The sequence below is a fragment of the Clarias gariepinus genome, chromosome 13 (genome assembly GCF_024256425.1).
Source record: "Clarias gariepinus isolate MV-2021 ecotype Netherlands chromosome 13, CGAR_prim_01v2, whole genome shotgun sequence".
Taxonomy (NCBI): domain Eukaryota; kingdom Metazoa; phylum Chordata; class Actinopteri; order Siluriformes; family Clariidae; genus Clarias; species Clarias gariepinus.
The window spans coordinates 28,279,947-28,304,052 of record NC_071112.1 but is presented as its reverse complement, the minus strand read 5'-3'; the positions used below and the strand labels follow the sequence as shown (position 1 = coordinate 28,304,052).

Here is a 24,106-nt window from a genome sequence, read left to right as displayed (position 1 = left end):
CAAAGTAAGAAGCTTTCTGATGTCAAGAAGCTTTGAAATTGAAGGCAGGTTATCTGGGTTGCATCCTCATTTCTTTGGATTGCAGGGAATTTAAATCTCAAAACCAATACAGTGCAGTAAATGTGACGTGTTCCAAAATCTACATAAAGTGTTTTACCTGAGTAAAGAAAATCTTAAAATCATGAAATAACGAGTAAAAATCATCCACAGGTATCAAATTTTATTTAGAACATTCCTAAAAGACTATTTACATTTGTAGAAATGCACATTTTTAAAATTTAAGACTGTTTGACTTCCCCTCGGAGCTCTGTATAGTAAACGTCACTGTTTGATTATTTATTTATTTAATATAAAATAAAATTTCCCAAAGTAGAGCTCTGTTTGCTTAATCCACTTCAAAAATCATCTCCTTAATTAGAAAACAGCAAAAAGTCCAGCCTTTAAAAAAAAATAATAATAATAATTGGAGAGAGAAACAGGTGTGTTTACTGTACACGCAGATCCACACAGGAAGCTCAAGAGGCAAATAAAACATTAAAGAACATGATGACGATGATGGTGATCAGTGTTAAAGTTTCCTCCTGCGTGTGACTGGTTTAGGGAAAATGGCCTCCATCATTCGTCTCCGCCGCAGGTTCATCTTTGGAGCGACAGCCTCCCGATCCTCAAGCTTCTTCCGCTGGGCCGGTTCTGCCGGACTCGGTAGTGGAGACAGGAGCTCTACAGTCAGGGGTTCTGGCTCAGCTCTTGCTCTGAGGAAAGAGATAAATTACCAAAAAAAAAATTTTTTTACACACACACTGTATATATGCAGTCAATCAATAAAAAAAAAATCTAGGTAATTACAGTCAGGCAAAATTGAGCTTAATTTTTAAAATACTCAGAATTACTTGTAAAATAATCATGCAATTTATGTAAAAATTATTTTGTCTGTACATTGGTCAAATCTTGCTTTTTCAATATTACTTGTTTCACACATTGAAGGCCCTGAAACCAGTCTAAAAAAAAAATCTATCTGTTTGTATGTCTGTCTGTTCAGCCAGATTATGTAACAGCATCTAGCGTTTGTTTTTTACTTATTCAGCAATTTTGCCTTAAAGTGGGTGGAGCTATACGTGTTACATAACAGACAGTCAATCAACATGATGGTTTTACCATGTATAGACAGAGTATGCAGAAAACAGCAATGCATCCACAAACTGGCACAATCCTTAATACAGAGATATGACAGTGCGACTCATTATGGCTTATTCCAAAAAATGGGGTGCACACTGTGAAAGCTGAACCTTTGTGCTTATGCATCAAACTGTGGGTGCGTCTTAAATCGACTGCTGGACAAAAATTAACTACATTATTTGCAGTACTTGCAAATATTTCTGTAGTTTAACCTGCAGCATAAGTAAAATCAAAACATTGAATAAAAGCAATGTTATTAAGAGTTATGGGAAGGATTAATTTTTTTTTGTTTGCCTATAAAATAACCTACTAAGATACGTACTCAATGTTTACAAACACCTGCACCAATATATTTTTTTATAATAAATTTAGTCCTGTCCAATTCTTTTTCCCCGATTTTCTCCCCAATCTAGTCGTGGCCAATTACTCCCCGTCGCTAAGAGGCTCCCACACACATCAAGCTATCCCGTGTTTCCTCCGAACCACGTGACGCGAGCCGACCGCATCTTTTCGAACTGCTCGCTCACGCACCGTTAGGGGCGGAGTAACACACTCGGAGGAAAGCGCTAGCCGCTCCTTCTGTGTGCGCGAGCTCACAGACGCCCCTGATTGGCTGTAGAGCCGTGACTAATGTGGGAGCACAAGTACCTCTCATCCCTCCCCGCCGAGAGAGCTCGGCCAATCAGCTCTCTCTGTGCCTCCGGCTGTGAGAGGAAAACAGCATCACCCGGGGTTCGAACCAGCGATCTCCGGATGATAGGGCGAGCGCTTTACCACTGCGCCACTCGGAGGCCCACCAATAGATATTAAGTAGAAGAGCTAAAGTGAATATCTTTACTGGGATTCGGTAATATTTACACTGATAAAATAACAGCGCTGAAGTGGTATAACTGAATTATAATGCCCTGGAGTAATTTTAAAACAGAACTTAATTTTCATTAGACGTACTTTTTCAATTTCTCATCTGTGATACACACACATGTATGCATGTATGTATATATATATATAATTAAACACTCACATACTCAGGGAAACCTTCGATAATGAGTAACTCGGTCTGCGTGGGTTTTGCAAGACAAGCTAATTTTTTAAACAAATTTTAACTTACTAAAGAAGCGAGGTCTTGCTTTACAAGTAGTACACATGCACTTTGTCTTGCCGAGCGTCAATTGATCACAACTATGAAAATGGTTATGAAAATAATACCTCTCTCACGCTACGGGATTATGGGTAATCGTCCTATGCTTAGTCTCAATGCACAGACGTCACTCAGTCAACATCAGTGCATGCGTGTACTGTTTTTTATAACAGTGACCACGTGTGTGCACATAAAGCAAGAGAGGCTCCATGTTAAAAAGGTTTCCCAACAGAGCAGTGTTTTCGTTAGAGAGAGTTTCTGTGGGTGCGTTTGTGTGCATGCAAGTGTGAGAAAGTCGTCCACAGTAGCCCCCCCCTCCTGTCGTCCAACTTCAGCTTAGCACACATTATGCTCGCAATCCAACGTTTGCCTACATTGTATACGTGTGTATAAACTAACTTTTATATATGGTTGATAAACACTTTTTTGATTTAATAGCGTTTATTTTGACAGGAGCACTAAAAAAAAAAAAAGGATGAATGGATTCACCTGGTCGTTCTCTTCTTCTTCTTCGTTAAAACCTCCACTTCAGCTCCCACTCCAGCATCAGCTGATAAAACCTTTCCCTTAACATCAAGAAAACAGGAAGTGTTTTTAACTTTCCTCACAAAACAGAGCCGCAATAACTCCCAGTTAGCTTTAAAGGAATGATCAGTATTCGCTCCTACACCACAGTGGTGCTGAGTTCTGTATTTTAATTGGTTAATTAATTTATACTGATAACAGCCACAACGTGTTCACATGGGTGTGTAAAGCAGACACTCCCCAGTAACAGGTTTTATATAATGTGAAAGACAGTTACAGATCACAAATTTCTCTCCCACCTCGAGCTGGAAGTCAGGGACAACAGCTGCTCTCCTCATTCGAGTCACAGGTGGAGACAAAATAGTATCGTTGACATCCACACCTTTTTTCTTACCTGTATGGAAAAAAAAGCCCAATAAAAAAAAAACATCTGACATAGAAGCTGTGAAATGTGTTATGAAGAATGAGTGACGGAGAGCACTCACCACCTCTTGTTCTCTGAGCACCAGATGTGCCATCACTAATATGTGCCTTATCTGGTTCTGGCACTCTGCTGGTTCTTGTTCTTCTAACAGATGGTGATTTCTCCTGTTCTACCTGTTCAATAGAAACCATCGGCTCTGGCGCTTCAGCATTCTGCTCTTCATGGTCCACAGCTGGAGCTGGAGCTACAGATCTGGTCCGCCGCTTGGCGCGCACTATCTCCGTAACCACTTCACTCTCTTTTTGTTCATAGTTCAGTCTCTCCATCACAGCACTTTCCAACAGGTTAGTGGACTCTAGTTTCTCTGGCTTCTCGGGTTTCTCTGCGTCGTTCCAGTGCTGACTCCTCGTCAGTCGTCTAGAAACATTTTGAAGTTGAGCGCCATCCACTATGCAAGTATTGTTGCTTGTTTTTTCCTCTGTAGTGCCTCTGGTTTTCCGTTTGCTCCTTGGTGGCGTGACTAACGATGTGCTCTGAAGGTCTGAAAGCATCTGGAAGCTCTCCAGCGATAAACTCAGCCTCCTGGTCGACTGGCGAGTCACCCTGCTGGGACTATCTTTAGTGTTAGTTTGATTTTCCACAGATTTCTCCTCAGGGATTGGCTCTGGGACCTCGACTGTTGTGCCTTTTCTAGTCTTCCTTGCACTCTGATGTTCAACGATTGATGTTTCCTCCATTTTCTGGACTTGGACATCATTTGCACTCAAGCTCCTTGTTTTACAAGACCCTCTCCTGGGTGTAGCTTTCTGTGGAGTCTTATGTGAAGGAGTTGTTATTGATGCAACCTCCTCCTGCTGGACTTCAGAAACTGTTTTTCTTGTGCTTCTCCTAGGTGTAATGAGAACTTCAGACTCCAGCAGCTGCTTGCTGCTTCTTGTGATGCGCCTAGGTGTGGAAGGCACTTTGGAATCAACATGCTCCTCTTCAGAGGCATCTTTCTCAAGTTCCGTCATAGGTATTGGAAACGAAACGGTCTTCCTTCCTCTTCTTGCTGGGCTTCGATAGACTTCATTCAAAGTAGCTGTGGCTTCTACAGCTTCCTTAAGCTTAGGATCTTTCTCCTCAGTTCTATTAGTTACAGAAACATGGTCTTCAGCTACAACACCCTCTTCACTATGAATTTTCTCATTATGGATCCAACCACCTTCCGTGACCCCAGCTGAGCCTGGATCTTGAGCCTCATTGCTGACATATACCTTAGTTACATCAAGTGTCTCTTTAATAACAGATTCCTCCACAGGTTCCTTCTCAGGGCCATCTGCTGTTTGAGCTTCACACGTTGGTTCATCAGGTTGACTTTGTGTAAGCGGTTCAGGTTCTGCCACTGCTTCCAGCTTCAGCTGGGTTTGAACTTCTTCAGCTGGTTGATTAGATTGAACTTCTATGTTGTGTTCAAATTTGATCACATCCTGTTCTACCTCAACATCTGGCACAACGGTTTCTGAAGGCAAAGCCTCCATTTTTAAATTTTCTTCAGGTTCCAGAAGAGTGTGCTCCACACTGACATCGCCCCTGTAAGCACTTCTTTCTTCCTCCATATTTTCTGTGTTCCCATGCCATATTAGATGGTTCTCAGCATTCATTTCTGAAGCCACTGGTTCATCATCATCATCTGCCTCCAGCATGAGGGAGAAGTTATTAGAGCTGACAGGAAGTGAAACCTCAGGCAGTTCGGCTCCTTGCAGAAGCTCCTGATGCTCAGCAGCCAGCTCGATAGGAACCAAGAGAGTGGTGGAGGGCTTCAGTTCGGTGTAGCACACATCATCATCTAGACTTGCAGGTCTCAGGCCAACCACAACAACCTGACCTTCATTTTCCTCGCAGCCATCTATCATCTGCTTGGTCCAAAACACACACAGACACACCACAGTTACTCACATTCAGGATACCAGCAAGAGAAGATGATTACTTAAAATAAACTAATCAGTACGCGTCTGACCTTCAGCTGTGGGTCGGTGACGAGAGACAGAACGGCGGCCGTCTGCTCCTGAAAGAACTGCTCTTCAGGTTGAAGGTGCTGCAGGTAAAGGTGCTTCGTCCCGTTTCCTTTTACTTCCTCTATAATCTCCACCTCACTGCCAGAGTCTTCCTCTGCCTCCTGGTCAGCTTCCACATCGTTCTCCTCCTCCTCCTCCTCAGTGCTGGACAGTTCCTCAGTGTCGTTCAGGCTGACTACAGCTAAGGGAACACATAGCTCATTAACAACCATTAAAAACAGGTATTTGCATATACAGTGGTCTTTGAGTGTTTTTCAAGACGAGTTAAATTTTTTAATAAGTTTGAACTTAAACAAGCGAGGTCTTGACGAGTAGTACGCTTTCTCTGCCGAGTGTCACTTGATCACAACTGAGCCAATGGATCGTCTCTTTCTGGCACTGCGGGATTGTGGGTAACTCCCATGCTCAATCTCAGTGCACATGCGTCACTCATACAGTCAACATCCGCACGCGTGTGTACTATTGACTATGACATTGTGACCATTTGTGTGCGCGCACGTAAAGCATATTAAATTTTTTTTGTATGTGTGCAAGTGTAGTAACTGTTCTTTAGTAACAATGGCCTGCAACAACGATTTCATGCAACAACGCCTGTAGCAGTGCGGGAAATGAATCTGTTTACACAGACAACGCAACTTCATGTCACCGTGAAATCCTCAAAAGCAAGAGTCTTTTAGAGGTTTCTTGTTAAAGACGTTTTCTAACAGAGCAGCGATTGCGTGTGTAAAATATTGATGTGAAGTATTTTTTTATTAATTATTTTTATATTAATATTTTTGGGTTGTGAAACGAATCATCTGTTTCTCCATTATTTCTTATTTTCTAATTTTTTCCATTATTTCTTATATACAAACGAGCTTTCCAGAATAAGTTATGCTCGCAATCCAAGGTTTAACTGTATTATAGTTTAAAAAATGGTAAAGAAATGCTCACAGGGTGATTCAGAGGTCGCAGTTTCAGATGAGGCGACAGATTTGTGTGTGTCATCCTCAGGGCTAAGATATTTTACACCTTCACCTGGGTCACTGCACAGGATAAAAAATATATGATGTATATTAATGTAATAAATACAATATGAAATATAAATAGGACAAGATAACACAAAAGGGGGAAAAAATTATTATTGATCATCTATGGTACCTGTTGGGTTCAAAAGCCTCTTTATCATCAGCATGGGAGTGTGGAGGTGAGAGATCACTGAATAACTGATGTTCAACAAACTCATCCAGATCTGAAAGCAGAAATTTGTATTAAATCTCATCATGAATAAATGGTAAAATTACAGACAAACCTGACTCCATCCACTCTGAAGAATTCTCACCTGATGTCTCCATGGCCTTGGGTTTATCTTTCAGCTCTTCAAAAACATTATCATAATTAGAAGCAGGAAGCTCACTGATTGTGTCAATATTAACCACAGAGTGTTCAACTGCTTCATCTGACCCTTTGGGACTGTCTCCGGTTGGCTTGTCCATAGTGACCATGTTAGTGATTGGTGGTGGAGTTGGCACAAAGTCTTTGATCTCCTCCTCTCCGGTTGTCTCCTCAGACAATCTAAAGGTTTTGATTGGTTCACATGGTGCCACAACATCCTCACGACTCACTGAATCATCGTCTTTTGATTCCTCCAGTAAACTGACTGGAACAACCAGCAAATTCTGCGCTTCGCTTTTTGTCGTCAATTCCCCAGTCGTTTTCTCCGTGTCTTCTTTTGCATGTTCTTTTGTTGCATCCAGTTGCATCTCAAATTCTGAAACTTCATCATTGTCCATTTTCTGGTCCACAATCGGTTCTGTAGCCAAAAGCAATTTGGCGGAAGTGTCCGACTCTGGACGCCTGACAATGACTTCATCATCTTCATCAAGCCTCTCATGCAACTGCCATGCAGGTATCATCACATCCCCCGGAGAAGGAGCGTCATGGAATTCCAGTGTGGATTCTGACTGGACAGAGAGTATGCTTGTCTCCTGTCCCAGACTGGGCCTGCACTCAAGCGTGGGTAAGACCTGCTTTGGTTCCTCTGTCGCCTGGTTCTCTTTTAGTTCAAACGAAGCAGTGCGCGCTAAACTGGGTCCCTCCCCTTCTTCACCAGAATGGTCACTCCAGCCCTCAACTCCGGCCTCTGGTGGCAGGGGTGGGCACATTTGCTGGTTAATTTCACCACCTGGAGCAAGCTAAAGGGGGAAGAAATTGTTATAATAGAGTTTGTAATTTATGATTAAATATTTAAGTCTACAGTATATTCCTGTTTACATGCATAACTAGATTAGATGATCAGAGCGTGTGTCAGGGTGTGCGTGTGTTGGTTTACCTTGTTGCCCCAGTGCAACGACGAGCCCTTGGACAGAACATGAATTTCACTTTCATCCATGAAGGTGATGCGACTCTCTTTGAGGCGTAAGGGGGGTGTGGCCGATCGGGCAGGGGATGCAGTGGGTGTGGCTAATGGAGTAGGGCGAAGACTGCTTCTTAGGATGGACTGAGGGGTAAAGGAGGAGAAGACTGGACCAGACGCAGCTAAAGCTCGAGCTCTCTGTTAGGAGTAAAAGGGAAAAATTTTAAACCAAAAGACATACATGAGTTAAATAAACAACGTAAATGTAAACAAGTGTATATAGAGATTTGTGTCTGGAGTGCATGAAGTGTGTACAGACTGGGTATATACAGAGCATGTATAAAGCATGTTTATGTACACAGAGTTTTATTGGTTATTGCATGGAGATTTTCTTTACCTTCACCACCAGAGGTGTGTGTAACAGACTGAGCTCAGGAGCCTTGCTGATGTGTTTTGGTGCAGCCCAGGAACTGATGGGTTTAGGTGTGTGAGATGACTGTGGAGTCGTCGACGGCTGCACCGCCAAATCCAAGAGTCTAAAAAACACAGATTTTCACATTTAAATGACTTGCTAATGCAAAACCAAATCAAAATATTTGATTAATAATAAATTATTTAGGAATCCCTTTGTGTTTATGCTCGTTTGTACACAATAATACACAATTACCCACCCATCAGGAAATATCAACTTATGTGTTAAGGTGTTCGGGACAAAACCAAAACAGACGTTAGGCTTGCTGATATTCAGGCAGGAATTATACAGTAATGTTTACTGTGTGATAATCTGAAAGGAGGTGTTGGGTAAGGTGCTGAGGCTACCTGGAGATTCTCTTAGTTAGCATGTTAATTGGAGTTCCAACAAATGCCTCAGGGATGTTTAAGGTTGGATAAGTCGGACTGGACACCAGAGACTCAGGGACTTTTGGGCTGGAAAAAATATTAAATAATAAAAAAAAAAAATCAATGTGTCATAAAATAGAATTTAGATATATTCCTAAAATAGGAAGGTTGAATGCTTAAACTTAAATGCTGTTGGTTTGTCACAGAAAAACTTTGACAACTCTATTAACTACTAAATAACTAAATCAATGGCTACAGGACACAGCGAGTAGTTTCCCCAGTGTCCCTGTGGCCGCATGCTAACTGCTATAGTTCTCGGGTTTTGGTGGGCCCTGTTAAACCAAAAATTTACTGAAGGCTTTACAAAGTGAGAAAAATACAGATTTGTAGAAAATTAAGGACAAGTTAAAATATGTCTCTGCTTCAGACCTCTTGACAGGGGAGGGTTCAGGTGTAGCTTCCTTCCTGATCCAGACCTCCTCAATCTTGGTGAGAACGTTTTTAATGAATGCTGCTCTGCTCAGGACACTCTCATTAGCGGAACGTTTAGCTACGGTGGACAATGGCTGTGGCCTCAGAACTGTAACAGGAAGTAAAGACGATTACATTTCACTCATAGGTTAACTGTAATTCTGGTAAAAGCTTGGTTTGTGAACTTGAAGTGTGTATACCCTCTTTGAGGACGGTGGATGGGTGCTGATAAGGTTGTGCACGTTCGATGGCCAGCTTTCTCTGAGCACGTGGCAACACCTTCCCGTACTGACACATGATTGAGTTCCTTGTGTTCGACCTCTCCTTCATCTTAGGATCTCGATCACCCTGGGGAACACCACCACAGGACATAGTTTACTTCAGATTTCTTTCACTTTTCACAAAAATCATCTGTGATCCATTAGTAATGGTATGAAGAATCATATCTTGGTTATATTTAAATTTTTATATGTATATATATATATATATATATATAAAAACTAAAAACCCATAAAAATCTAAAAGTTTGGATGGGAAGAATAATCATTATTTATTTATATAATAATTTGTAATAAATATTTACAATCCCTAATGATTAGGATATTCTTTAATATTCTTCATTATTAAATAAGGAAAGTTTCTTATTATTAATGATTTGTGATATTTTACTAATAATAATTCTGGTGAATATTAATGATGACTGTTAGATAATGTAAGATTATAAGAAAATGTGTGAAACTGTGCATGTACAGTATGTGTGTAAAAGAGAGACTCACAGCCAGGTTCATCTTTAGTGTGTGGTTGATTTGCAGTGCAGGAACATAGTTGGCCTGCTGAAGATAGTGAACCATGAGGAGCTCTCTGTTCTGGAACCCTCCAGTGTCCTGCAGGAAGCGCTCCAAACACTCCTATGTGTGAACACAGAGACAGATGTGCTGTGACAGAAATTCAGATGGGTAGACAGACAGACAACTGGAAATGTACATTGATGGACAGACGTACAAACTCACTCTCACATTTTCCACACACACACACCTACCTGTTCAGAGGGTCTAAGGGGGAGTTTGAGAAGCTCCTTCATTAAGCCAAGTTCCTGACAAGTCTCATAGAAAAACCTGAGCAGCTCGTCCATGCTGAGTTTATTCACCTGCTGTCTCATCAACGCCCATGCCTCCACTATACACCTACATACACACACAAGAGTTGCTAGAAGTGAGCTCATTTACAGTCTAAAAGATAATATTTAAACATAGATTTGTGAGAGCGTGTGTGTACCTGTTGTGGAGCAGTACAGACACACACAGCTTGGTGAGGGGGGTGGTGCTGATGGAGGGCTTCATCATGTGCAGATAGTGCAATGCCGTGCTGTGCTTGTTCTGAATCATAAGGGCCTGCAGAACCCGAGAGTGCTGCCATGGCCACACACATGGAGACACGGATGGATGGAGCAGCAAGTCCAGAGAGCTCTGGAAGAAGGGGTGGGGTGGCGATGAAAAGAGAGCAAGAAAGAATTACTTTTTTTTCCATGTAGTGAAGTTTCTGTATTCTATTTAAATTTAGCATAATGCTTTTCCAATATGAATGAAAAAAAATATTTAATGACAGTTAAGGATACTTTTTTTTAATGTTGAACTAAAATCAACTTTTATATTGGGATCCCAAATCAATTCCACTTTTCTGCTTGATCACTGTTTCAAGCGACAGAAAAATCGAGTAAACTTCAGGCTACCTCATGGTCGTGGTGATCGAGTAACCACAGACCCTGGACCAGCTTCACTAATCCGATGGGGATGGAGAAAGCTGTAGGGAAAGACTCCACTGATGCTCCGCTCTTATTAGGAAAGGAGTACATAACATCCAAGAGCAGATAGATCACCTGGAGGATGTGTTTAAGATAAAAAAACAGACAGGAAAGCAAGACAGAACTAAACACCTAACCTAGCACACCCTCTATCTGATTTTAATACATCTCTACAATAATACATCTCTATGGCCTCTTTTTTTTTAATCTAATTAACATCTAACACTTTTGATGCCAACATCCCTGAACACCCTATATCCTCCCTCTACTAGCTCGAACACCAAGGGGAGAACAAAGCTCTGTGACTAACATGTTCAGAAACATGACAAGGCAAAAAAAAAAAAAAAAAAAAGGATACAATAGCATGCTTGGTAGATTCCTCAACATTTTCCAGAAGGTACAAGTCCAGCAGGGCCTACGAAAACAAAGTTATATTACAAAAACTTTCTTTAACAAGCTGCTCCATTATCATTATTCAATGCTAAACAGGTGGCATTAATATGCAAACGCTATCACAATTTTATTTTACCTGCACAGCTAGGTAATAAGATTTGGCTTTTAGGATGGTTTTTAGTTAATTAACAATCTTGGTTATGATAAAATAGTCAGATTCTTTTGTGTCTAAAGCGAATATATATAAAATGTGATTTTTACATGTAGTGATGGGGGTGGGTACTGCCCGGTCCCGCCCTCGTCTCTTGTCCACAGCTCTGAAAGACGGTCACCACACTGAGCGACTAGTCCGTCAATCATCAGACAGTCTGCATTCCACTTATCTCTGAGGAAACAGGAATCATGCTAAACTGGAGGCTGAAAGCTTAACGGTGTTTGCAAAATTATCTTAAGCTGAGTTTTGAGGATGAACTTACTAAACAACTACTAATTAAATCATATGTGAAAATAAGACCTTGACCATGTTAGGCTGACTTACTTGGCAAGTCTATGAAGCTCCTCCCTTTGACCTGTGTAATAATTCTTAATCACAGAGAAACTGTAAAATGGCCTCGATATTTGCAGGACGGCATCATCTGTAAGAATGATTAAAATGATTTCTCATATAAATGCTGGCAGAAGCTGAATCATGAAAATAGAAGTGTGGGTGGTAGTGCTGAGGTTTTTTACCAGCGCTCTCAGGCAGGAGACCGGTACGGCAGAACCACAGGACCACCTGAGCGTACTGAGAGATCAGACTGGACACCATGCACTTATTCAACAGTCCTATTGCACCTAAACACACACACAAACAAACAGGTTTAAGACAGATCTCTTTAATATTTCTGTACAAAACTGTTTTAGGGTAAAGCTACACATGAGCTCAGTTAGTATTATGGTGGTTGTCATGGTAACATTAAATCACTTCTGAGAAGACAAGTGACTCATGACTAATGTGCATGAGCTTAAAAGTAGCTACCTAACATGAGTGCTATTAGATGTTACAGGGTATTCACACAGTGATGTAACAATGTGGCCTTTATGCTATTTAATAACCTGCGTGTATGTGAGTGTGTGTGTGTGTGTGAGAGAGAGAGAGAGAGAGAGAGAGAGAGACCTCTCTGTGTGAGCTCCTGAGCCTCGTTCAGCAGGCAGTGGAAGATTGTGCTGAGGTTACTCAGTAATCTCTGGCTGTGTTGAAGAAGCTGCAGGGTTTGAGGATCAGTAAAGTTTGATGAGGTGTCGAACAACGGAGCACCTAATCACAACAGATACATACAACACACATTATGGGATTGACATGGATCATAGTACACTATCACAAATTGGAAAGTGAGAAAAGTACTGAACCGGACTATAAACCACTTCTTTGCTAACACTTTGCTAACAGCTAAATCACGCTAACAACTACATTCATTAGGATGTGAGGAACTTCCAGCTGCTCTCGATGTGGAAGCAATCTGGAACTGAGAGATGTTCACCAGAGGTGCTGCTCGGAGCTATCTTTTTAAAACCGATTCCTGCAGTGAGAATGCTTACATATGCCATCAAGCTCCTCTTTGGTTTTGACCACTTTGTCCCAGGCCCACTCCAGGATGTAGCGCAGGTTGACTGCAGATCCAGCCTGCTCTGTAAGTTTAAGTTTACACAAAAATATACAAATCACTGCCTGGAAAAATCTGAGTAAAGCCAGAAATGAAACAAAAATTTGAATAAAACAATTTGAATAAAATTAAGGCCTCATACTCACCTTCAGTGGTCCACTGTTTAATGCAGCCTGTGATTAGACCCAAAGCGCTCGTCTCCACTGCTGTTGTTAAAATGGCATCCAGCTGCTCCTGCTGCAGTTTAAAACAAAAACACACTCTTACACTAAACTAATACACACTGCAAGTTAAAAAAAATATTATAAAGGGTTTATGAAAGATTTCACATTTAAAACTTTGCGATGGCAGTGAAGACTGTTACCTCCGTTAGGCTGGATGGCTGAACATCTGCAAGCCGAGAGGACAAGAGCCCGGACATGAGGCATCGTGAATATCCGTTAGAAATCCCATCACTCAAACTTGGTACGGCTTTCTTCAAATAACTAAGAGTCTGGAACCAGAACCGGAACCTCTCAGTAACAGACTTATGCCATGACATGTAAAGAGCAGAATATAACCAGCAGACTGACCTCTTTCTGATAGCCAGAGCAAGTAAAGTGGACTATTCCAGCATTAAGCAGACAGCTTGCATCTACATATCACACATACATTCGACAAACATGTTTAATTAAACAATTCTTTTGAGAACCATACAAAATTATATTAGGCCCTCTGTAGGACGATCTGATATCACACTTACACACTTAGTATCATTATGAAAATACATGGCTATTCAACATAATGGTTTAGGTGTACATTAGGATAAGGAATTCATGCAATGTTAAGAGTGCATGTGTCTGTAGGTACTTGCCAAAGTTGTATGTGTTAGGGTTGTAGAACTGCTCAGGAGGAGGGCTCATGTGAGGCAGTGCTCTGCTTAGGCTGCGCTCATGAACCACCATTGCCAGCAGGGGACAGGACTCAGTCACCTCCACCACTGAGTCCAGAGACCACACAGCTAGGTAGGGGCAGTTCTGCAGAGATTCACCCGCTCTGAGGACACACAGACACACTAGTACTAACAATAATAAGTGCTGGGTGACATTACTTTTTAAAGTAACCAACTACATTACAAAATTACGGTTATTAAAAAGTAATCAGTTACATTACAGCATTACCTTCTGATAAAAGTAACTAATTAGAGTACTTTTCCATTGCAGAAAATGAAAACTCCTTTGTGATTTCTCATGCATGTTGTTTTAGCCCAGATCTTTATAATTATTCTACCATCATCACTTAGCGAAGTTTGGCCCATAATCTGTTAAATACTAACAGCAGGAATAACAGAGGGGCGGGTTATCGGGCAGTGGCAGGTTTTGTAGGACGACTTTCTCACACATACTAACAGAATCACTGCTGTCCGGCTTACGGATTACATAAATTCGTCTAAATAACGGATTATATTTTGGAAAATATAACTAAATAACCAAGTACAGTGGAACCTTGGATTACGAGCATAATTTGTTCGGGAAGAGCACAAAATATAAAGTAACTATTAAAACAAATTAACTTGCACTTTACCAAATCACAGTAGAGTGCTGATATTCACTACTGAACACTTGCAAGACTGTTTAAATAAAGAACTAAAACATTATTTTATAACAATATCAGATTTTCTCAACAAAAAAAATTAAACAAAAATTTGTACCTCAGCGAATCAGGCATTTGTGCATGATACCATCTGTTAATATCAAACACACTGATGTAAGTAGAAGGTTGGCCCTGTCCGTACGACTTCACCTGCCAGCTGAACACCGACACGCTCGTATCAGGAGACGCCACTGTAGCAAAAAAAACATACAGAATAATTGAATTATTGCAGTGAGGCAGACCTTCACACCAGGGAATGAGTTAATTATACTGCAATATATTTTACTATTTAACAGAGAACATTGTTATTTATAATACTATATTGACACTTCCCTAAGTGAAAGAAAAGTGAGATAACAAAAAAAAAATAAACACACCTTCAATTTAAATCAGTTTTCAAAAATGTTACACTAGTGTTTAATTAGTTAGGGATAATATAGACTACTTAACATCTGCTAGTTAATCTCAGTTTGTTATCTTCAGTAACATCCAAGTGTGCTTTCTAGTGGTTACTAGGCTAACCAATGATGCTGTATGTAATATAGGTCCTTATTTCAAGTTTGTCCGGTCATCTTAACTAATGTGTAATGTGTATTCTGTCAGGGCCTGAGTCGTATTAGATACAGATCTTTTTTTGTTAGGAGGTTGTTAGTACTGAATTAAGATCCTAAATAAAAGATAAGATCAGACAAGGATGAGACATTATTGTCTTTGTAGTGATACAACTAAATTTGTTTGGTAGCTTTAAGAGACCAGAAGCAAATTTGGAGAGAGTTTGGAGAAGATTTTCACCCTGACCTTCAAAAGGAGGAGCAATGGGAATTAGAAAAGGTTGAGTACACTGTTCTAAGTTTTTTGGATAATGAAGAAAGAGGACAGGGAGAAATTATTTAATGGGTTTCTTAAGGTCGACAGGACTAGAAAAGAGGATTTAAACTGTAGGGAAGATGAAAGAGATCCAGAAGGTGGCCATAATGGCTGAAGTATCAAAAACATGACAACCTTGATGGATAAATGTTTAAAAAGACATGCAACATTTAACTAACGTAACTGTTTGTTTTTTTTTGTATAAAAGAGGTGGCAATAATTGTCTAGACGACTGAAAAAAATATTTGTACGTGTCTTTTGTGATGTGCAAGACAGTGACCTTCATTAACGCTGTCCTCTCTGTCAGGATGATGGCGAAACTTCTCGATGGTCTGGCAGCTGAGGAGACGAGTGTGTGTGGTCTGAGCTCTGAGAGGAAACATGCCTCCGCTCAGATCCTGACTGTAACGCTCCTCACAGTACTCCAGACCCTAACACACATGAAACAGGGGTTACAGAGCTCCACCAGGTGCATGCAGGGAGTTTTGTATTAGGCGGCTCTCAGAGCGTACCTCATAGATAATTTTCCCTGATGCTGCACACGTTCTCTCCCCGAATGCCAGCTGCAGAAGATGGAGGCTGAGCACATCACCCTCTCTGCATCACACATATTACAACATTTTACTATTCACACACTAAACTCCTTGTGTGATGAAGTTACTAACAGGACAGTGAATGTGTGAAACTCACAGATCCTGCGCTGACTGAACAGCCCACAGGTAGCAGCAGTTCCTCGGGTCGTTTTCCGGCTCCTGGAAGTTAAAGGCGTACACGGGGACTCGACCGCCCTCCAGCTGAGAGTGATACCTGTGAAACAGGGAAATAACATTAAAAAGTGTGCCGTATACTCTCTGGCAGCTTCTCAAAATTTTTTATAATTATATCGTCGATGTACACCACCCAATGTTCCTCTCCCTTTCTCACTCTTTTTTAAGCGTCTTCAGGTTCCATAGCTGCAGGAAGCCATCAGTGAAGCCCACAGCCAGCTGATTTGTGCGGCTAATGAAGTGCAGAGCTGAAACCCCCGTCCCCGTGGGGCTGCACAGCTGGAGACAAAGGTGGCGTCCCTGTTGAGTGACTCCCTCTCTCAGACGTGGAATATCAGATGGACATTTGTTTACCACCTCCAGATCTGTGAGGAGAATAAGACTAACATTACCACATTTCATATCATTGACTATAGCTTTCAGGTCCAAACTGTATGTTTTTTTATTTAGCGGATTAATTTGAGGGAGGTCATGTTATAATGCGTGTTTAACATAATAAATAATTTAAGCTCTAAACATTTATCAACACAGCCCTACAGAACCATACAAAAAAAAACAGTATGAATCTCTTCTGTTGCACCAAGAGCCCACGCAGCTTTTTTAATAAAACCACATGAGATGTTGTGGTGACACTGATCTCACCTGAGGCCTCCAGTTCAGTCTGAGTGCAAGAGAAATCATCTAAACATAGATCCACCAACAGGACGTGTCCAACATCTGTTACCACGGCAACCACGCCAAAAAACCAGCGCAGGCTCTGGTGCAGGTGCTGCGTACTTGCGCTCGCTCCTCCATAACTCACCAGTGGCTCAATGGCAGTGATCTGAAGAAGGGGAAGAGAGTGAGATTGAGTCAAGACATGGCACAGTCATGAATCTGAACAGCCAGAACATTCACATCTAACTTGACTGTAGCTGCTGTATACAAAAGACATAACTCGCACCCTGTTTGGTATGACGACGGCTTTAATGACGCGAGAAATGCCCAGGTCGTAGAGACACAGCATGCTGCTCTCGTCCTCCTGCAGACCCACCAGCAGCCCGCTGCGCTTCAGCCAGTTGAACTCCCTCACTGCCGTCACACAGGGCTGCAGGTGATCTGTCACGCCACTGAAGCGGTATGCAGAGAACCGCTCGCCTGTTGCTGCGTGCACCACCTCCAAGTGCGGCCCACACGCCAACCATGCCAACACGCTGCGACCTGAACAAACAGGAGGTGAAATCACTCAGATCAAACATACAACAGTAAAAAAGGTAACAAACACCAATAATATATGACAACCAGTAATATGGTATGCATCGTGATTAAATTGTGTACTGATGTGACTGCAAAAACGATGTTATGTATAGTTAACTATGTATCTCTTATGTGAGAGGTTAATAAAGAGGAGAACCGTTAGTGCTTCTGAGACAAACAGCATTATATGGTGTTTATGTTACACAAATGTAAACTACAACAACCACTGAGTTGTTGTAGCTGAAAAAAAAAAAAAACAGACACACACCTGTTGTGAATTTCCCATGAAGCACTGAGTCCAAATTCACTTCATCCTCTCCTAAAGCTTCCACTGTCACTGCAGGAAACCGCAGCAGACCACTGGTCACCTGAGCCATCAAGTCATGCATCCTGTAAACTGTAAAGAAATACACACACTTAACATTTGGCAGGATTTGATAAACAATATTTTCAACTCTTCAGGCACTTAATCCCACTGTGACCAATCAGATAACATTAGCATTTCCAATCCCACTGCAGGATCCTCAAGCCTATGGCCAGAAAAGCTTTCAGGTGATACCAGGCCTTTCTTTAGGTGTGGGCCGAGCCTCTGAGGGCCAGATGAAGACGCAGTAATCATGGATTGTACAATTACAACAGCTGTTTTTACATGGACCCTGATATTCCACTGATAATGAGACATTTTTATGACCATGTAAACGCCTCAATCAGAACAGTGGATCCTAACCAGTACAATGGGTATAAACCTATGAAAATGATAAGGGTGGCGCAAATTGTGCAACCTGTTTACCAGCTGTTCTTTTTGTGCATACATGCCCCTGTGGGGGTAACATCAGAGGATATGATGAGATGCCGGGAAGCAAAATTTACTTCCATTTCTGTTCAATAAACTGTGTGTGAACAAAGAGCCTCCAAGTCTTTACTTTAAACTTTCTGCCACAGGGTCTCTGCCTAAGTAAGGAGCACTGATGGACTTAGTGATGCATCTAACCAATAAATTCTTGTAACCAATCATAAAGCAGAAGGCAGGATTTATCAGAAAAGACAGAACCCTATTCCAACCTCAAAATTGGGGAAGAAACAAACTACTACTTCTGTTATATTTGAATCTGATTAAACTCTTCACAGTGGCAGAACATTACATGCATTATATTAAGCATGTAAACAGACAGCTTATTAGATCAGCATCCATTTCATGTTCCAGTTAAGCTTGAATCCCTTATCAGAATGATTTTAATCAGATTGGAGAAATATTGTCCATGTACACATGGGTAGTGTTACTTTTGAAACTGATGACAAGAGCCAACTGACATCTTCACATATGGATAAAAAAACAAACAAACAAACAAAAAAAAACACTACACAAAATTTCTCCGCTCACTTCACTGTCACATTTCAGTGCTGTCACTGCTAAAACACTGTGATATGACATTTTTGCACAAGGGGGTATAAAAAGGTTTCAAGATTCACAAGCAACAGATCTGGTCGCTTTCGACATACAATCTCCTTCAGATGCCTTGGAATTCGCTATTCAAGGTATATCCCTTCGCACAGAGCCGCGAATGTCGAAAAAGACGATGAGCATGCACTTGTTTAAGCTGCGGTTCTGCCTTGCCTTTTTCAGTGGTGGAGATGATGGGCTATTCCCCTGTAAAGACTGTTCCTTTGTCTCAGGGTCGTCCCCATACACCCATTACCATGACCGGTAATGATCCTCAACATGAAAGACAGGCACGCTAATTGAGTTCAGACTTGACATGATATTTCCCCTCAGCTCCTAGATCAGCAGCGTGAAGACAAACTTGGCAGCAATGTTCACATCACACATGAGGATTGCTTGGACTGTTCCGTATGACATGCAAAATAGCACCAGTTGCACAGCTCCCAATGTACAATTGGATGATGTCTTTTGGCACACTGACTTATGAAGGCCGGATGCCCACTTGTCATCAAGAGGTGACTTTAAAACCTTTTGAGATTAACCATCTCATATTAAAATTGCAATGAATCCTGACTTTTTTCTTCTACTTTTTTTATATCACAAATTTTCTCTGACTCTGTGTCATCTTCCAGAATACTGGACTTCCTTTAGGGATCAGTAAAGTCTGTCTGATCGGCTATCTTGGAAGATGTCACATGTCCTGGATTAACATGTATAATCTGTCTCATGTTAATCACACATCACATGTGTTCGCAACCAGGAATCTGGTGTAGATCAGACAGGGTGTGTCAAATTCAATTAGATACTGCCTCGGTGTTCAGATTAGACCGTTTTGAAGCTGAAAACGTAAGCTAACAGAGTGTGAGATTTATTCCCACCGAACTCCAGGTTAAAAGTTAAACAGCTTTAAGCACAAAAGCTGTCACAAAGCTACAGGCTCTGCTCGAACACTTGTGTATGTATATAGAATATTCATATGAACGTTTTTTTTTTTACATGAGGATAAATGCTGAATGGGGTGTTACTCAATTAGCCAGCTAACACACACACACACACACACACACACACACACACTCACTGAGCCAATGCACTAACTAATCCTTAATATATATATGCTGCACAACAATCACAATTAAAGTTTATAATTACGTCATATGTAATGTTATTTAATTTAAACGTGTTGACAGCGTTCGTTTGTAATGCAAACCCTAGCAGCTGCACGTGCGCATGCTAATGCAGCGCTTCATTAATGCTAACCGGTTAGCTCTAGCTTAGCTAACAAGGTTTACAAACTCTGACACTGACCCAAAAATAAAATTTAAATAACAGGTTAATACCACCACAAACATACTGATTATAAAGGTTAGAAATCATAGGTGCATACTAGCCGTTAGCCAGTTTGCGTAAACTGAGTTTATTTCAAGTTAAACTGTTAGCGTTAGCATTAGCATAACTAACGGTATTTACCTGTAACTCTATGAGTGAACTATGTCGAATAAATCAAACGCGTCTTCTGATGCAGTCTTTCATTGGTCATAATCCGCACAATTTCATTAAAGAGTTACGTTTTTGCGTTGGCAAATAAATAAACCAAGAAATTCGAGCTAGCAGTAAGACCAGTTAACAAACTCTGCAAACCCGCCGACTAGCTCTTCAACACAGGCGCCATTTCCAAATTCTTGTTACAACTGCGCATGTGTCATCTCCATAGCACCACACTGTCTCTAGTGCGCATGTGCCAATTCAAAATCGCTGCGTTCGTTTAACATCGCACTGCGCATGCGTACGTTTTTGTCCTTCAAACATGTTCTCAAAAATGTATTTCTGCCGTTTAATTATTTTTTATTAGTTAGTCGTTTTATTTATTTATTCTGAAATTATGTTTCATCATAGTGATTTCGTTATAATACATTTATTATTTACGCCCGAAATTAGCTCTAGGTTTCGGACTCAAGTAGCCGTAAATTACCGTAATGGACGCGAGGGGGCAGTAGGGCTGTTTCTGTATGAGTGGAGGCAGTGATTCAATGTAAAGATGTACAGTATACACACTTCAGTTGTTATCTGTACCCTTTACTCTATACCCCCTCGAATTGAATTATGGCAGCGGTGTGTATAGCGATTATTTATAACTGATCACTCATAATCTATACCACTTTATCCTGTATACAGGGACACGGGGGGCCTGGACCTATCCCTGAAGACTTGATGCATGAGACGGGGTGCCAAACTATCACAGGGTACAAACACTACAATTTGGGAATGTCAGTAGGCCTAATCGGCATGTTTTTGGACTGTGGAAGGAATCCGACCAAGCACGGGTAGAACATGCAAACTCCATGCACACTTACACAGGCATCGAATCCAGACCCTGGGGGTGCAAGTCAAGTGGAGTCGAGTAGGCTTTTATTGTCATTCCAACTATATACAGTTCAGTACACAGTAAAACTAAACAACGTTTCTCCAGGATCAAGGGGCTACATACATGCAACAACATAAATTAACAACACAACATGAATTAACAACACCCTTTACCAGAACCAACTAGCGAGAGAGACCTAAACTAAGAGACCTAATTAGCTGACTGGGTCAGATAGAACAGATTTACATTTTAAGTTAACCTAAACTATCTATTTCTATATAAAAAAGAGACAACAATAGACAACAGACAACAAAGTGCATGTGCAAATGTGCAACCAAAGAGCTACAATACAACGTAACACGACAGCGTAACACGTTACAGTACAGTTTCTTTCCCCTTTAGTGATGAGGTGTGAGTTGAGGTAGTAGGAAGAGAAACAGTAAACAGTAAACATTGACATTTTTAGAGTAATGTGCAAATAGCAAGTAAAAAAATCAAATACTGTGCAAATATTGCAAAGAGCAGTGCAGGTAGGTAGGTATGAACAGTTTTGAGATGGTTGTAGATAAGGGTGATTGTGCATGTGTGTGTTTATCAGTTCAGTCCAGTATCAGTTATTTAGTTCGTCTGAATGAGTAGTGTGTGTGTGTGTGTGTGTGTGTGTTTATTAGTGCAGTCCCTTTGTGTTGAGGAGACGGATGGCTTGTGGGAAAAAGCTATTACACAGTCTGGATGTCAGGACCCAAATGTTTCGGTACCTTTTTCCAGATGGCAGGAGGGTGAAGAGTGAGTGTGAGGGTTGTGTTCGGTCAGCTACAATGCTGGTGGCTTTGCGGATGCAGCGTGTGGTGTAGATGTCTGTGATAGAGGGGAGTAAGACGCCGATGATCTTCTCACCTATCCTCACTATCCGCTTTAGGATCTTACAAGCTAATATGGCACAATTTCCAAACCAGACAGTGAAGCAGCTGCTCAGGATGCTCTCGATTGTCCCCCTGTAGAAGGTGGTGAGGATTTGTGGTAGAAGCTGGGCCTTCCTCAGTCTTCTCAGGAAGAAAAGATGTTGTTGGGCTTTTTTGTGCAGAGAGCTGGTGTTGAGGGACCAGGTGAGGTTCTTCTCCTGGTGGACATCCAGGAATTTTGTGTTCTTGACGATCTCCACAGAAGAGCCGTCGTTACTGAGCTGAGGATGATCGCTCTGTGTCCTCCTTAAGTCAACAACCATCTCTTTTGTCTTATCGACGTTCAGAGACAGGTTGTTGTCTTTACACCAGTCCGTTAGCCTCTGCACTCCCTCTCTGTAGCCTGACTCGTCGTTCTTGCTTATGAGACCCACCACGGTCGTGTCATCAGCAAACTTGATGATGTGATTGGAACTGTGTGTCGCTACACAATCATGAGTCAGCAGCATGAACAGCAGGGGGCTGAGCACACAGCCCTGGGGGGCTCCAGTGCTCAGTGTGGTGGTGCTGGAGGTATAGTTCCCGATCCGCACTGCCTGAGGTCTTTCAGTCAGAAAGTCCAGGATCCAGTTACGGAGGGAGGTGTTCATGCCCAATAGGCTCAGCTTCCCGATCAGGTGCTGGGGGATTATTGTATTGAATGCTGAACTTAAATCTATGTACAACATTCTGACATAGGTGTCCTTGTCCGTCGAACAGTTTGGACGGTACGCAAACTGCAGTGGGTCCAGTGAGGGGGGTAGCAGGGCCTTAATGTGTCAGATGCAACAGTGCTTACCACCAAGCCACCATGCTGTGTAGTATTATGTTTTCTTTAAGGATAAGTAGTCAGTAGTCGCACCATTGTTGATGTTATCATGTGCGCGTCAGAAGAGAGGCGTAATATTTTTCATTTTTAAATGCGTATACATTTTTTGGGCTCTTTGTGAGTCCAAAAACAACATAAAATTTTTAAAGTGTGTTATCTTCCTGTCTATCGATTTGTCTGCGCTTTCTCTCTCTCTCTCTCTCTCTCTCTACATCAATCCGTCTGGTTCTGAGTATTTAGTTTGTATCAATATTTAGTTTTAGAGTAAATCTGACACTCAAAGTCAAAGATTGGAGTTGAATGCGACAATATTTTCATCTTATAAATATAAATGGAGGCATGGTGGTGTAGTGGTTAACGTTGCAGTCCCGCACATCATTGGTCGAGGGTTCGATTCCTGCCTCAGATCTGTGTGCATGGAGTTCTCCTTGTGCTTGCTGAGTTTTTGTGCCCGAAGTCTCCTGGAATAGGATAAGCACTATAGAAGATGAAGGAATGAAAATATTAACTTGATTTGTTTATTATATATTGGTATCCTCCATTTAAGTGTGTACCAGAACAGTCTCTTCCTTTACACGCCAGAGCATCTATAAGGTCCACCCCCCTCCAGATAGAGGAATAAACCCAGAGAGGGTAAATAAGCATTCCTTACAGTTTAATGAACAACAGCTGAAGTGCAGCAGTGCATTCTGAATGTTGTGACCTAGAACTGCCTTTAAAATGACTAAGGGGTCTTGAGTAAGAGGAAGTGAACATGGCGCACTGAAAATTGGATTGAGACACAGGCCAGAGCCAGAGAGGATTACTGGAGGAGTGTGCGCACACGTGCGTGAGAGAGAGAGAGATGACACAAAAGAAAATTATACAAAACAGAAATTTTTACTCTTGCTGTAACTTTTGATATATTGTAATATTTTGAATTAATGATTTAAACTGCACATACTGTAATTTCCTGTAACACCAGACAAACTAGAGAGCTCAATCCGTGTGTGTGTGTGTGTGTGTGTGTGTGTTTGTGTGTTCAAACTTAATCCAACATAATCCAGAGCTAAAAGAGGATCAGTAAATTGGAGTGACATGTAGCTTTTCCCGCATGGTCGCACCATCACCTCAGTGCTAACACTTCAGCTTGTCACACCTTTATTTAAAGTGGAGCTGAATATAGTTCTGAAATGTTTCTGTTCCAGACATGATGTTCTGCTCATTTACAGTTTAGAGGAACATAAAA

At 41.4% G+C, this 24,106-nt stretch overlaps 1 protein-coding gene across 1 annotated transcript; it reads right to left on the bottom strand.

Annotated features, from left to right (window-relative positions):
* Positions 1 to 200: 200 nt before the first annotated feature.
* Positions 201 to 20,414, bottom strand: ahctf1 (AT hook containing transcription factor 1). Its single transcript, XM_053509645.1, has 36 exons — positions 20,214 to 20,414; positions 17,574 to 17,702; positions 17,013 to 17,269; positions 16,712 to 16,892; positions 16,227 to 16,434; positions 15,993 to 16,109; positions 15,815 to 15,899; positions 15,583 to 15,733; positions 14,494 to 14,626; positions 13,657 to 13,838; positions 13,376 to 13,437; positions 13,168 to 13,296; positions 12,950 to 13,040; positions 12,739 to 12,828; positions 12,317 to 12,457; positions 11,890 to 11,994; positions 11,699 to 11,795; positions 11,422 to 11,545; positions 11,126 to 11,182; positions 10,696 to 10,842; positions 10,242 to 10,432; positions 10,006 to 10,150; positions 9,743 to 9,874; positions 9,167 to 9,314; positions 8,925 to 9,075; positions 8,475 to 8,582; positions 8,053 to 8,191; positions 7,632 to 7,853; positions 6,642 to 7,494; positions 6,461 to 6,551; positions 6,254 to 6,345; positions 5,263 to 5,501; positions 3,325 to 5,158; positions 3,139 to 3,233; positions 2,804 to 2,880; positions 201 to 752 (listed from the first exon to the last, which is right to left on the bottom strand). Exons 2-36 carry the CDS (start codon positions 17,692 to 17,694, stop codon positions 569 to 571), a joined length of 7,179 nt encoding a protein of 2,392 aa, XP_053365620.1. The 5' UTR covers positions 17,695 to 17,702; positions 20,214 to 20,414; the 3' UTR covers positions 201 to 568.
* Between the last annotated feature and the right edge of the window lie 3,692 nt (positions 20,415 to 24,106).